The sequence below is a fragment of the Amborella trichopoda genome, chromosome 2, assembly GCF_054954075.1.
Source record: "Amborella trichopoda isolate Santa Cruz 75 chromosome 2, AtrichopodaSantaCruz75HAP2 v2.0, whole genome shotgun sequence".
Classification (NCBI taxonomy): Eukaryota; Viridiplantae; Streptophyta; class Magnoliopsida; order Amborellales; family Amborellaceae; genus Amborella; species Amborella trichopoda.
In genome coordinates this window covers 57,686,804-57,700,690 of record NC_142337.1, presented here as the reverse complement: position 1 = coordinate 57,700,690, position 13,887 = coordinate 57,686,804, and the positions used below count along the sequence as shown (strand labels likewise).

The window sequence follows — 13,887 nt, the reverse complement described above, 5'->3', positions numbered from 1 at the left end:
TTTCTTTATCATTACCTGTAATGATAATATAGTCAACATAAATCAGTACAACTGTTATACTTGAAGTTTTCCTTTTTGTAAACATCAAAAAACCAGTTGAACTTAAAAAAAAACTCAATACTCATCAAAGCTAAACTGAGTTTCGCATATCATGCACGAGGTGATTGTTTAAGTCATATACAAAGCCATCTTTAATTTGCATACAAGAATTTTTTTTCTTTTCTTTTTCTTTAGAAGGCCTTTTGCCTTTTTCCTTTTCTATAGACTTCTTCTTCAATATCCCTATGTAAGAAGACAATTTTCACATCCATCTGATGTAGTGATCACTTATAATTAACTGCAATAGACAAAAGAACACGAACAATATTCATCTTGACAACTGGTACAAAAGTCTGTGCAAGCTAGTTTGCAATCAATTTATATGAAATTTATTTTTGCCCTTGGAAATAATAGTCACGAAAAGTAACGATCATAGAGAGAGTGCAAGAAAGATCCACGCAAACTGCGCTAATAAATCGATTGTAGAGACTTTTAACACAAGTCTCAAGACTTCTGCTTTGATAGCATATTGAAGTTGCAATAATAGAAATAGAGAAGATAAATAAATCAACACAACATGTACGTGGTTCGACAATGGTGCATATATTCACGGAGGGTAAACCAATATATTATTCATACGGATTACTCTGATTTACCAGATATTTATAGAGTTACAATTCTTAACTTTTTAAGAAACAAATCTCATTACAGTAATCTCATAAAATAAGAAACTCAATATAGAAAATTTAATATCTTGTAATATACAAGATATGAAATTCAATATCTTGTTTCTATAATTACCAACATGTGGGCTGGATCGCATTTCTACAATATGCAATCCAAAGGTATAAAGCATCCATCTTGAAGATGATGCAAATAAGTGGTCCATCTCAAAACAAGCGATCCAATTGTTCTCTTAATATAAATATTATTTCTAGTTTTGAAATTTTATATTTTTTATACTCATGATCTCTATGTTAAAAATTATATATTCTCTAAGCTAAGATCAAACTATATATTTTTAAATATATTTATTGCCAAGCCCGCATTTCCACAATATGTGGGTTGGTCTCATAGAAACTGTATCCCATATATTTTGTAGGCAGATTGCATGAGCCGGCCGACTCACCAAAACACTTTTCTATACACCGTACCCAAGATTGCGTATTAAGTGCAATTATGTAGTAATTCATGTTGCATGTATTTTGAGAAACGTAATGCAAGTCGTACAACGCTCATCATAAATGCAGGCAACATTAACATTGGTACACTTTATGTGTGAATATTGCACATTGAATTTTGCGTGATGCGCAAAGTGCGCAGTACATAAGAGTAAACTCTTCTCTTCTAAAATCTGATCGAGTAAACTGAGAAATCTATATTCACAAGGAAACTTATTTCACATGGGCTGGACCACATTTTTATATACATGGGCAGAAAGTGTAAAGCATCCATCTTAAATATGGATGCAAGTAAGTGTTTCGTATAAAAATAAGGGGAAGGTTTCTATGCTTCTCCTGCAGCATAGAAGTTTTATCCTCCCTTTACCATCCAGCCGTCCAATTTTGATCAAGAGAGCCGCCATTCACCGTTTGATCTTAGATCTGATGTTTCAAAGTATTTTATTTTTAGTTTTTTGTTATACAAATTGTATGAATATGAAATTTGGTATGTGACATTTTTTCATTGGGGCGCACCTATAAAAATATTAAAAATAAATTTTCGATAACATATAATGACCAAAATACTCCTTAAAACTTTCAAGGGTATTTTGGTCATTTTATTTTATTGAAAACATCTTTTTTATATTTTTCGCTAGTATGAGTTTAATAGAAGAATAGACGCCCAAACTTTGGTGTCAAAACAATTTATAGAAAAAAAAATTAAAAATAAAATAATGTAGAAATACGATATTGTGATTGAGGCAATTTTTACCGTCCACTCACAATGGAATGTTAGATAAGGGGCGAGAATATAATTTCTGTGGTGGGGAAGAATAACATGCTTGTCCTAAAAATAATGAAAAGTACTGGTCCAAATGTTTTTTTATTAGAATTATTATTTATAATTTTTAAATTTATTTACTTTTTCATATTCATGATAGAGATTATATGACTTTAAAAATTAGGTCTTAAAAGTCCTCTCTCTTGACCGCGCATTTCATTTGATCAGGAGTAAACTGGGTGGGACCCATGGACTCTCTCTCTCTCTCTAATTTGGGATTGTGCGTGCATCCAGAAAACACAGGTAATCTCAGTCATGACATTCTCCCCTGAAAAAACCATACATTACATTGCATTACATTATTTCCACGTTGTTGAGCATATTTCCCATCAATAATATCCCACCCGCCCGCGTTCGGAGAAGCGAGTGGTAGCTGAGAGCGCTCCTCCACCCCTCTCTCTCTTCACCACCCACCCCTCAAAGAAGACAGATTAACAGAGTTTCCACCCTTTGAAAGGATAAAAACTCTCTCTCTCGCGGCATTTTGCAGTGCCCCTTTCCCTCACCCTCCTGGACTAGAGAGAGAAACTGTCCAGACCCCCTCTCTCTCTCTCTAGAAGCAAGACATGGCGAAGAGGCTGAGATCCATTCACATTACAATGGCAGTTGCCACCATCGCCACATTCCTCCTCCTCTTCATACCCTCGTCATCCGCACTCTCTCACTCTCACATGTGTGAGGACACTCTCTATCCCGACCTCTGCCTCTCCACTCTCTCCTCCTCCTTGAAAACCACTCCTCGCCAATCGATCGCCGCCACCCTCAACCTCACTGCCAAGTCCGCCACCGAAGCCATCTCCTCTTGCTCAAACCTCTCCCACGAAATCTCATCCACCGATCTACCCGATCAACGCGCCCTTTCCGACTGCGAAGAGCTCCTCTCCACCACCCTCGGCGACATCTCTTCCTGCCTCGCCGATCTCTCCAATTCCTCGTCCCGATCATCATCGATCCACCTCCAAACCTTTTTAAGCGCCGCCATTACCAACCAATACACCTGCCTCGACGGCTTCTCATACGCCAACCACACACTGCGCTCGCGTATAGAAGCAAACATAGTCAACATTTCCCGCCACATCAGCAACTCCCTCGCCATGTTCAAAAAAGTCAGGGCGAGTGAATTGCCGGAAAATTCAGATTCGGGCGAGGTGTTTGAGGAGTATGGAAGGGTCGATGGTGGTTTCCCGGCGTGGATTCCGCCCAAAGATCGGAGGCTTTTGCAGGTGACGGCAATGCTCAGATGAAAACACTCCATAAACCGAAAAACGCCCGATATCGTCACGAAAATATCTTTACATGGGTCATTGTATTTCGGATGACGTCCGATATTTGAGACAAGCAGGGTAATATAAACCCGTTGTATCGGTGTTTTGTCGATTATGCATTAGAATGCCATCGTTCTCTGAAAATGTTATGAAATAAGAAGGCACAAGCTTGTCTCAAATATCCGTTATAACTCCCGTTTACTCCTCACCGTTATGTACAGTTTCGGCCTACTACCATGTATTCCACACCGTTATGTATAGCTACTTTCGGCCTAATACCGTTTTTTGAACATTGCAGGCCAGTGCTAATCAGACGAATGCAGATTTGGTGGTTGCCAAGGATGGCAGCGGAGATTTTACAACGATATCGGAAGCGATAGCAAAAGTTCCAGATAACGGGAAGACTAGGTTTGTCATTTACATAAAGACGGGGGAGTATTTGGAGAATGTGGACGTGGGGGAGAAGAAGACGAATTTGATGTTGATTGGGGACGGGATAGAGAAGACGGTGGTGAAGGCCAGCAGGAACGTTGTGGACGGGTGGACCACTTTTCGTTCTGCGACTTTTGGTGAGTTTTTCGGTTTCTTTTCGATATCGTTTCAAATTTTCGCGCCGAGAAAAATGGCTGAATTGCGTTGTTTTTCGTTGTTTGGAGTTTGGACTTGTTAGTTCTATTCCGTGGCTGAGTTTGCAAAATTCGGTGGTTCAATTTGGAACCTTCTGGTTAGATCGGAACCTGTTACTAGCTTGATTTCGGCAAGTTTTGGTGATGTCGTGGGATATTTTAAATTTTTCAAAAAATTTATATTGTAATGAGTTTTTGAATGTTTTTTAACATTTTGGTAAAGATTGAAATTTTTTTTTTATCATTAATATTTAGTTTTATATTTTCATATGTTTTAAAAAAATTTCAACAACTATGGGCACAAATTGATTTTTGAAAATCGATTTGTTTCAACATATTTCAAGTTCATTTGGATATACTTTGTTTAATCATACTTTAAATATATTTTTTTAGATTTGTTTTGTATTTTTTTATAGGTGCGGTTTGTAAAGAGCATAGTCTCTAAACAATCAATCTAAAGTGCAACTTCAAATAGTATCGAGAAATGTGGTTTCAACACTCGAAATCTTTGTGATAGCCTTAAAATATATTTTTATCTTTAATTATACAATTTAAAGCTTCAAAAATAGTGAAGATCGAATATATCTATAAAAAATTGAAAATCTTGAAAATTAACCGTGCAAAAGTATGTTACGAGATATATTATTTCCAAAACTTGAAATCTTTTTTTTTTTTCTCATATTCATGCATCTTGATGTCAAGATGATCAAATTGAGGATATTTGAGCGTCAAAACAATGTCTTCTAGTGAAATTGTTGAGGTGAGCTCCAATTTGATTGTGTAGAGCCTTGGCTCTATATAAACTTTTTCTTTTCTTTATATATATTTTGTAAGTGAGCTACGTTTGCCTTAGCTTTTTTTTTTTGTTTGGTAATTAAGTGGAAAAGACAAGTCCCTATGTGCTTTTAGGTTAGCTGGTTGAATCAACCACTTTATTGGTTATTACCGAACAAGGTTTTAAAAAACGAAGATAGGTGACTCGAATCGGTCATATCCATAATTGTGTCGGATCAGGGGAATCGGTAGATTGTATAGGAAGAATTGATAATTTTTGTTTCGATTTTTTTTAAAAGTAATTCAAGATATAATTGTTCATCATTTTATTTTTTTGCACTTGACTCGATGAAGAATCGTCAAAAGCTACAGTTCAATGAAAAAAATAAGCGAGTGTTCTGAATCGACCGAATTCCAATCTGTTACCATATAAATCAGTGTTTCAAAAATCGTCGATCAAATTTGGAATTGAGAGATCCGGATCGGGTATCGGTTATAACCGATCCAAATGCAGTATCGGTAAAACCGGGGGGTTCCTACTTTTTTATTTTTCGATCCAGTTTTCTTTTTATGAACCCACCCTGGTTTTTTTGAAATGTTATTTATGCCAACTGGCTCCCCCTACGTGATTGACAAATTTTTGTCACCTTGCTCTCCACTTTACTCCCCCTTTACTCCCCACACGTGATTGACAAATTTTTGACAGCTTATGCCACCTTGCTCGCCCCACGTGATTGACAAATTTTTGCTATGCCCGTCATGAATAAAAAGTTGTATGTCCGATTGTGGCAATAAAATTTGATGACTTAAAAAGAAAAAATTTATTAAAAATAATAATTAGGTGCCCATCACCCCCATCTTTCACCAAAAAAATTTAAATTTACTTATAAAAAAAACATAAAAACTCAATTAAGCTACTATATCATGGTATTATTTCATTATATGAGTAATAATTAATTAATTAGTTAATTAAGATTAACAAATTAGTTCTAGCTCATAGGATAAAAAAAAAAAAAAGTAATACAACAAGCAAAAAAAAATATAGTACAACAACTTCTTCTTTTGTCAAAAAAAAAAGAAGAAGATAATCAACAAGTATATTATTTTTCTTGTTAAAAATAAATAAAAGATAACACAATAAGTATTTCTTGTCAAAAAAATAAAAAGTATTTCTTAATACAACCTAGGAATAAATGGTCTAATTATATTTTTATTTTTATAACATGATGGTCTTTAACATAAATTTAGTAATATTAATTTAAAGATAAGATTCATACAATGAGGCCATTTGAAATCTCTCTCTTTCTAGTAACAATCTCTTCCACTAATTTATTCTAGAAACCTAAAAAATTAAAAAAAATTGGTACGCATTTTAATAATTTCTACATTGATAACCAAATCTTTTATTTTATTTATTAATTTTTGTATTATAAATCATGTAGTGTACTATTTTTCTTACAGTTGTCAATAATACATTTTAAATTAGATAATATTATAAAATATTTTGGATTTGTTATTATTTATATTATAAAATAATTATAAAATATTGTTGGTATATAATATTATAGTTAGTTAGGTTGTAATAATTTGGGTTTTTTTAGCGGATTAGGATTTTCCGTCAATTCGAGATTTTAGTGGCCAATTTTTCATTGATTTAGTCAACTCTTTATTGTAGTCCATATATGATTATATACTTAATCCATAATAATTTATGATTTATTTTGTGTGATGTAAATTTAATGGTCAACATAAGCTTATATAGGGAAAGAACATCTCAATATTCATAAATTGATGAAAACAATGAAAGTTAATAATATAGTACTCTCATTTTTTATTGGATTCTTAAAAAATAACATTTATAATGAATTTTAATAATTTTTTTAGATTTTTTTGAAGCTTTAATCTGTCCGATTCAATCGATTTTTATCCAAATCGTCCAGAATCACCGATTGATTTTTGAGGTGCCCCATCAGAATCACCGATTCGTTTTTATACCATTGATATAAACGATAATCACGGCGATTCCGGATTCAAATCGTTGGTGACCGTTTTACACTTTCTGAGTTCAAGTCGAGATTTACATCCACTTTGGAAGTGCGTAAATATCGTCTGTCTCCACCAATGCATCGGGATGCGTGATGACAGGCAAAAGTGTCAGTGTCCTGTACAATGCTATTATGAGTGTGGGGCTGATATTGACGGTCCAAATCTTCTGATCGTACGGTGGACGCTGCGAGCTTATCTGGATCGATGGGCAGACGCGAAAACGTAACGTAGGCCCGTTAAGACTGGTCGTACGATAGGCCATACAAATTATGAATGGGATCAAATCTCAACCATTCATCCAATCCATCCATGGAGTCCATGGCATACGCTTTTGGTCGCTCTGAAGCAAACAATGGATGGTTTGCATCGCCCCCATAAATTTGAAAAAACCGATCTCCGTTCTCTTGGGGGTTAAGCCATGGGACAACCTGGTGTGTCCATTTTAGACACGTGTGGCCAGGAGAAGACATAAGTTCAACGTTATCTGTATGTGGAAAATTGTTTTATGCGGGCTTGATCGTATTTCTACCGTCGGTCCATAGGTATAAAACATCCATTTTAAAGATGGATGTAAATAGGTGGTCCATCTAAAAACAAGTGTAACCGAATCATCCAAATGTTTTTTTAATATAAATAATATTTTTAGTTTTTTTTTTCATAATCTCCATGTTAAAGATTATATATTATGTAAAAATTAGGATATATTTATTGCCAAGTATGCATCTCTACAATATGCGGGCGGGCCGCATAGAAACTGTCTTATATATATTGTGTCTAGGAAATTGTTTAATGCGGGCTGGATGACATTTTTATAATATGCAGTCCAGAGGTATAAAACATTTATCGTAAAGATGGAAGCAAATAGGTGGTCTATCTAAAAACAAGTGTAATTAAAAGTTTAAATGTTTTTTTAATATAATTATTATTATTTTTTAATCTTAAAGATGGATATAAATACATGGTCTATCTAAAAACAAGTGTACCGAAAGGTCCAAACGTTTTTTAATATAATTGTTATTTTTAATTTTAGAATTTATTTATTTATTCATATTCATGATCTCCATATTAAAGATTATATATTCTCTAAAAATAATATTAAAATATATTTAAAAAATATATTTATTTGCAAGCCCTCATTTCTACATTATGCGGTTTGACCATATAACATTTGGCAGCACTTAGACATGCATGATAGATGGAGAGATGGATGTAGATTCTTTATCTTTGCGTGTTTTAAATCTTCAACACTTTGATAGCCATGACATAGATACTCTTACCCAAACATGTTATGCTATCCTAAATGCCGGCAGTTGGTCAGTCATTGAATGGGCATATAAAGTCTCAAATGAATTTTTTTAGATTTTGTGATTCACTCCAAACCCAATTTTTTCATTCAATGGTTAAAAATGATCCTAACTTTTTTGTACTAATAATAAATGGTCTTATAGATACACAATCATTTTCTTAAAATAAAAGGTGTCTTTCATTTGAACATTATGAGAAAAGAACATCTCCAGTTGAGAGAAGAACCTATAAAAGCTCTTAAAAATTTATGAAATGACAAAGCTTGAATGATAATAGTGATGATGATAAATTGAATATCAGAAGGATATGATAAATTTGAAGCCTAATTCATATTCCGATTAATATGAAAAATCTCCAATAACTGACTAAAAATCAGGAATAGGAAATTTGGGCGAACAAGCCAAACCAATACCACCGTGAACGTCTTGCCACTCGACAAGCCAAGCCACTTGAGCTGGACAATTCACTTGATAACAAGCCTTAGTTGAGGCGTGTTCCGAGCAAAGATTGTCTTGGTCATGTTTTTGCTTTATTTGGCACAAATATGGCCTTATTTGTGGCTCGATTTTGACATATTTATGGTCTTGCTTCAAGTAAATGAGCTAAGTCAATCTCAAGCTTAATGTCCTTTAATCGAATCAAGCTTAAGTTAGATGGTTCAAACTTGAGTCAATCTAGTTTAAGCTAGATTGTTCAAGCTTAAAGCCTAAACACACGATTGTAGAACTAATCCCTTGAAAACAATGTTCAACGCAACTGAAATCAGTGGATTTTGTATTACCGTGACAAAAATTGCCCTTCTTTCCAAAACTTGGTGGTGGCAATGGACCTGGACCCGGTCCGGGATCAGGACCCGAACCCGGACTTGGACCTAGGACCTGACATGGGTCTGGGTATGGGCCCAAAATTTGGATGTGGCAAATTTGGTCTAGGTCCAAATCTTGGGCCCAAACACTATTTAGGCATGTGTCCGGGTCTGGGTCCAACTCTCGGTCACATATTTCCATATTAATGAATATATATTAATATGTATATTGAAATATTTAGATATTGTAATTTTTGGGTTGGGTCCAAGTCCGGATCCAAATCCATGTCCCATATTATATTTTTGGGCCTGAGTCCAGCCCGGAACTAGATCCGGACCCGACCCTTTGCCACCCCAAAACTGAAAGATCTCGTACACCCTTAAACATGATGAATTGAAACTTGTCTTGCTGCCGACACAGATCCAGACCGTGGCGAAAGCTGTGTAATTGTTTAGCTTAACCGCAGTCAAAACCATTGCCCAGAAAAAAGTTAACTCTCCTTAGGTTTACAAATAAATATAAAGTAGTATCGGGAAAAGGTTATATAAGGTGCAACCTTAAAATGTAGAATCACATATGCACCTCAAAAATCTATTGAAAATATTGTTTTAATATTGTAAAAACCCTCTAATTGATCATCTAGACATTGAGATGTATGAATATGAAAAAGAAGACTTTTTTGAGCCCCGAAAATAGTGCATCTTGCAACACATTATCTAGACCGTCTATTTTCAAGATTTTTATATATTTAAAGATCTACTTGATTTTAACCATTTTTTAAATTTAAAAATTTTTAATTAGGTATGAAAATAGATTTTAAGATAATATTAAGAATTTTTTATAACAAAATTACATGTTATGATAAAATTTTATGGTGCACCTTATTTGGATTGTTTAAGGTTGCAACCTTATAGAAACCGCACCTTAAAGTAACTGCCCTTAATTTTTTTTTTTTTTTTTTTTTGACAAATGTAACTGCCCTTAGTTTTTTTCTTCATCTCACGGTCTGAATTGTGGGCTCGACCATATTGAATCGTGGCCCCACTTGCTTCACAAGAAAAGGGTGCGGGCCATCTCAACAGCGAGGCTTGCAGCCATAATGATTATAGCCGATTTCAGGTTATTCATGGTGGCGTCTCTTTCTTCCTCGATCTTGGTAGACTTGCGATGTCTCCTTTCTCGTATTATAATCATCATCATCAAAGCATTATCTTAATTATTTGAAGTCAAATACACGAATCCTGGCCTGTCAAGGGACATGGCCTTAGTCATTGTTATCCTAACTATTGGGTGTCAAAACACACGCATCCTGGCCTGTCAAGGGACATGCCCTTAGTCAGATTATAAGTCACAATATATCTACACACTACTTTTATTAGGAATTCATCTTGTCTTTTTAGATCCTTTTATTTGGATCAATTGGCTCCTCATAACTTGTGTTGTATAGGTCTACGCAGCACAATATCTTCCCCTCTATTTATTTATTTTTACGATAATGTTCTCTTGTTCTTTCGTATCATGCCTTTTAATTTCCATTTCACTTGAATACCAAAGGTTATGGAAGAGTGGATATTGGAATACGAGTAAAAGTGCCCCCTCATGCACTCTAGCGGGTGGGGTATTTTTCCCATAATATAAACTTGTAAGTCTTCATTCTCAAAAATCTGTTGGATATGGTTTATTATTTGGGTCTTCTTGCTCAAAAATGTCTAATATTTTGTTGGAAAGGCATGATTGACACATGAATGTTATGACGCCTAATACGAGTATTTGTTTATCCATTGGGCTTAGGAAAGTTCACATCTGTATCCTGCGTGATTAACTCTAATTGGGTCACCTTATGGGAAATGTGGTCTTTTTATCTATAGAGTAAAGCAGAGATCTCTGCACAAGGGGATAAGACCTCCATAAAGAAATAAACTTCTTAGAAAGAGACATCACACGGTGCCTCTTGTAGCGAGAGAGGTTAAATTTCTTTTGTTCACATAAAAATTTTGGGTGATATCTTTTTTAGTAAGAGAAAGTCTTGATTCCTCTATTGTTCTCTTTCTAGATAATAGTTTAGTTATAGGGTTGTTGAACTGAATTTTGTCGAGAATTAGAGAAGTAACTCTGTATTCCATGGATGTAGCCCATTTCCGATGAACTATATAGCTTGTGCTTGTGGTGTGTCCACTTTTGTATTTTATTTCTCATACTTGCATTATCGTTTATACTCTCCTATTTTATTTCTAGCCTGGTAAGTACACGATCCTTGTGATCCTTGTTGGATCTGAATATTCAGGATTTGTGTTCCATATGATATAACAAAACTAACATACCTAAATAACCTTCGTCTCTTGTTAAACAATTTTATTTGGTCAAGGGTAGCTTTGGTCATGTACTTGTGCTTAAGACGATTGCACAATAACTACATTATTTTTGTTGAGTTGATACTAGGGTTGTCAATCGGGTCAGGTCGACCCGATTTCAGTCTGGTTTTGGGTCTAGTTTTTTGGCTCGATAGGTAGGGCCAGCGTATAAAAAGTATGGACTTCATAATCAGGTCTAGGTCTAGCTAGGACCTAATTGGGTCGGGTCTAACTCAGGCCCGACCTGAACCATTATTTTCTATATATAAACTCATGTTTAATTGTATAAAATATTTTTTTATATTTTGAAGTGGACCGCGATGAACCTAACAGGTTGAGTCCGAGTCTGATTGATCGAGTCTGGAGCAGGTGTGGTGACCGTATCCAAGTCAAGACATTGGACTTAGCGGTGGGTTGGGAACCTGACCCGTTTACACCCCTAGTTTATATACATTCCATTTGATTGGATCATTCCAACTTCAATATCCTTACCCCTTTTACCCAAGGCGATTATGTAGTGTACTCTAGTAGACTTCTATGCCTAATGCTCTTGTAGTGTAACAAAGCTCATACGCATAGAAACTGCATTTAACTCTCACAAAGTATTGCAATGTAATCTCTTATCTTTGTTCAATTAGTTTGAGCTTACATTTAGTGCATGAATGGCATGCGTTTATTATACATTCCTTGTATGCATGTTTGTGCTGGAATCTTGCTTCTTTCATAGTGGTACATCTTATTATACATTCTCTGTTTGCATGTTTGTGCTGGAATCTTGCTTCTTCCAAAGTGGTACTGTAAAGTATGACAGAGTCTCTTGACCTTCAGCTTAGTGGTAGATATATTGGTTGGGTACTTGCGTTGAGGGAGGTCAAAGGTTGGAATCCCAGATAATCAAAAGGGGCTAATTTAATCCTTGTTTTTGTTAAAAAAAAAAAAAAGAAGGCTAATTAAATCCTCGTCGATAATGTGTGCAGCGGTTGTTGGAAGCAATTTCATCGCACGAGACATGTCATTTGAAAACTCGGCGGGTCCATCCAAGCACCAGGCAGTCGCGCTAAGAAGCGGTGCTGACTTGTCAGCCTTTTACCGATGCAGCTTTGTGGGCTACCAGGACACCCTCTATGTCCACTCTCTCCGCCAGTTCTACCGAGAGTGTGATGTCTATGGCACTGTGGATTTCATCTTTGGCAATGCAGCCGTTGTTCTCCAAGACTGCAACCTCTATGCTCGGAGACCAAACCCTAACCAAAGGAACTTGTTCACTGCACAAGGCCGAGTGGATCCCAATCAGAACACAGGAATATCCATACAAAATTGCAAAGTTGCCGCCGCTGCTGACCTTATCCCAGTGCAATCCTCATTTAAGAACTATCTTGGGAGGCCTTGGAAACAGTATTCTCGAACCATCTTCATGCAGTCAGATATAGGTGATTTGATCGATCCCGCAGGGTGGTTTGAATGGTCCGGTGATTTTGCACTGAGCACTCTGTACTATGGGGAGTACATGAACCGGGGTCCCGGAGCCGACACTAGTAATAGAGTGAAGTGGCCCGGGTATAGAGTTATCAATAGCTCTTCTGAGGCTAGCCAGTTCACAGTTGCCTCTTTCATCCAAGGGAATGAGTGGCTTCCTGCGAGCAACGTTGCTTTCTATGCAGGCTTGAAGTAATAGTCAATGTGTTATGCTAGGGCCTTGATTTATAAGGGATCCTTTGAATAAGGGTTATTCGTGGTGATTGTACTTGAGAGTTTCCCACCCCATTTCTTCCCTAATTTTTTTGCCTCCTATTTATTCTTCATTTGGTTTTGCAAGCTTGCTTTGCTTTTAATAATTATAATAATTGTTAAGGGCCTGAAATTGAGATTGTGAGACCATTTACCCTCGGTACATGGAGATCATAGGTACTTATAACCATCCAATATGAAATTTGATAGCTTGGGTATGTCATAAAGTTCGAAAAAATTTATTTTGAACTTTGAGTTAGGTCAGTGGAATAAATACAACCATCGAATTTTACATCCAATGGTCGAACTTTATTGTGGCCACTTTGTACCAAAAGTAAATGGTTTTTTTTTTTTTTTTTAATGATGCAAAGGTAAATAAAATTTCGCCAAAGCCATATCTTAGTCCCCTTATCAACATGAGAGAGCACGCACACCTTGATGTCCATTTTCACGTTGTATTCGTGTTAAAGATGTGACTTGAGACCAAATTGTTCATTTATTTGATATTGGGGATCAAATACCTAGGTATGGGAACTAGTTGGATCTCAAAACTTGCAAATTTTGTGTACATTACTCTAAGATTGATTAAAATATGAAAAGGATTCGGAGCTCTGAAATGTGTCTCGATGTAAAATCCGTATGGCGATCAAACTGGGGCTGCCAATTTTCGTGGAAGGCATAATGGGGAATTTTCAGCTAAAAATAAGTTATTTTGAAATTGAGCTTAGGATTCATCAAAGATGTTGGAGAAAGTTATTCCCCTTGAACTAGGTGTTTTGGAGGCAGCCTAACTATTTGATGCCATAGGACCCCTCTCATAATGTTCAAGTCGTTTCATAATTGTAAATGCCCTGAGAATAGTAGATAGTTATGATCCACATGGACATGGCTCAAAGTATAACCTACTAGTTTATCACCATCAAATCAATTGGTTGAATAGCGG

General features: G+C 35.8%; 1 protein-coding gene across 1 annotated transcript; it reads left to right on the top strand.

Moving 5' to 3' along the window:
- Positions 1-2,355: 2,355 nt before the first annotated feature.
- LOC18431298 (pectinesterase) lies at positions 2,356-13,077 on the top strand. Its single transcript, XM_006841423.4, has 3 exons — positions 2,356-3,266; positions 3,607-3,877; positions 12,194-13,077. The coding sequence occupies exons 1-3, from the start codon at positions 2,610-2,612 to the stop codon at positions 12,886-12,888; spliced, it is 1,623 nt and encodes a 540-aa protein (XP_006841486.2). The 5' UTR covers positions 2,356-2,609; the 3' UTR covers positions 12,889-13,077.
- Positions 13,078-13,887: the final 810 nt, after the last annotated feature.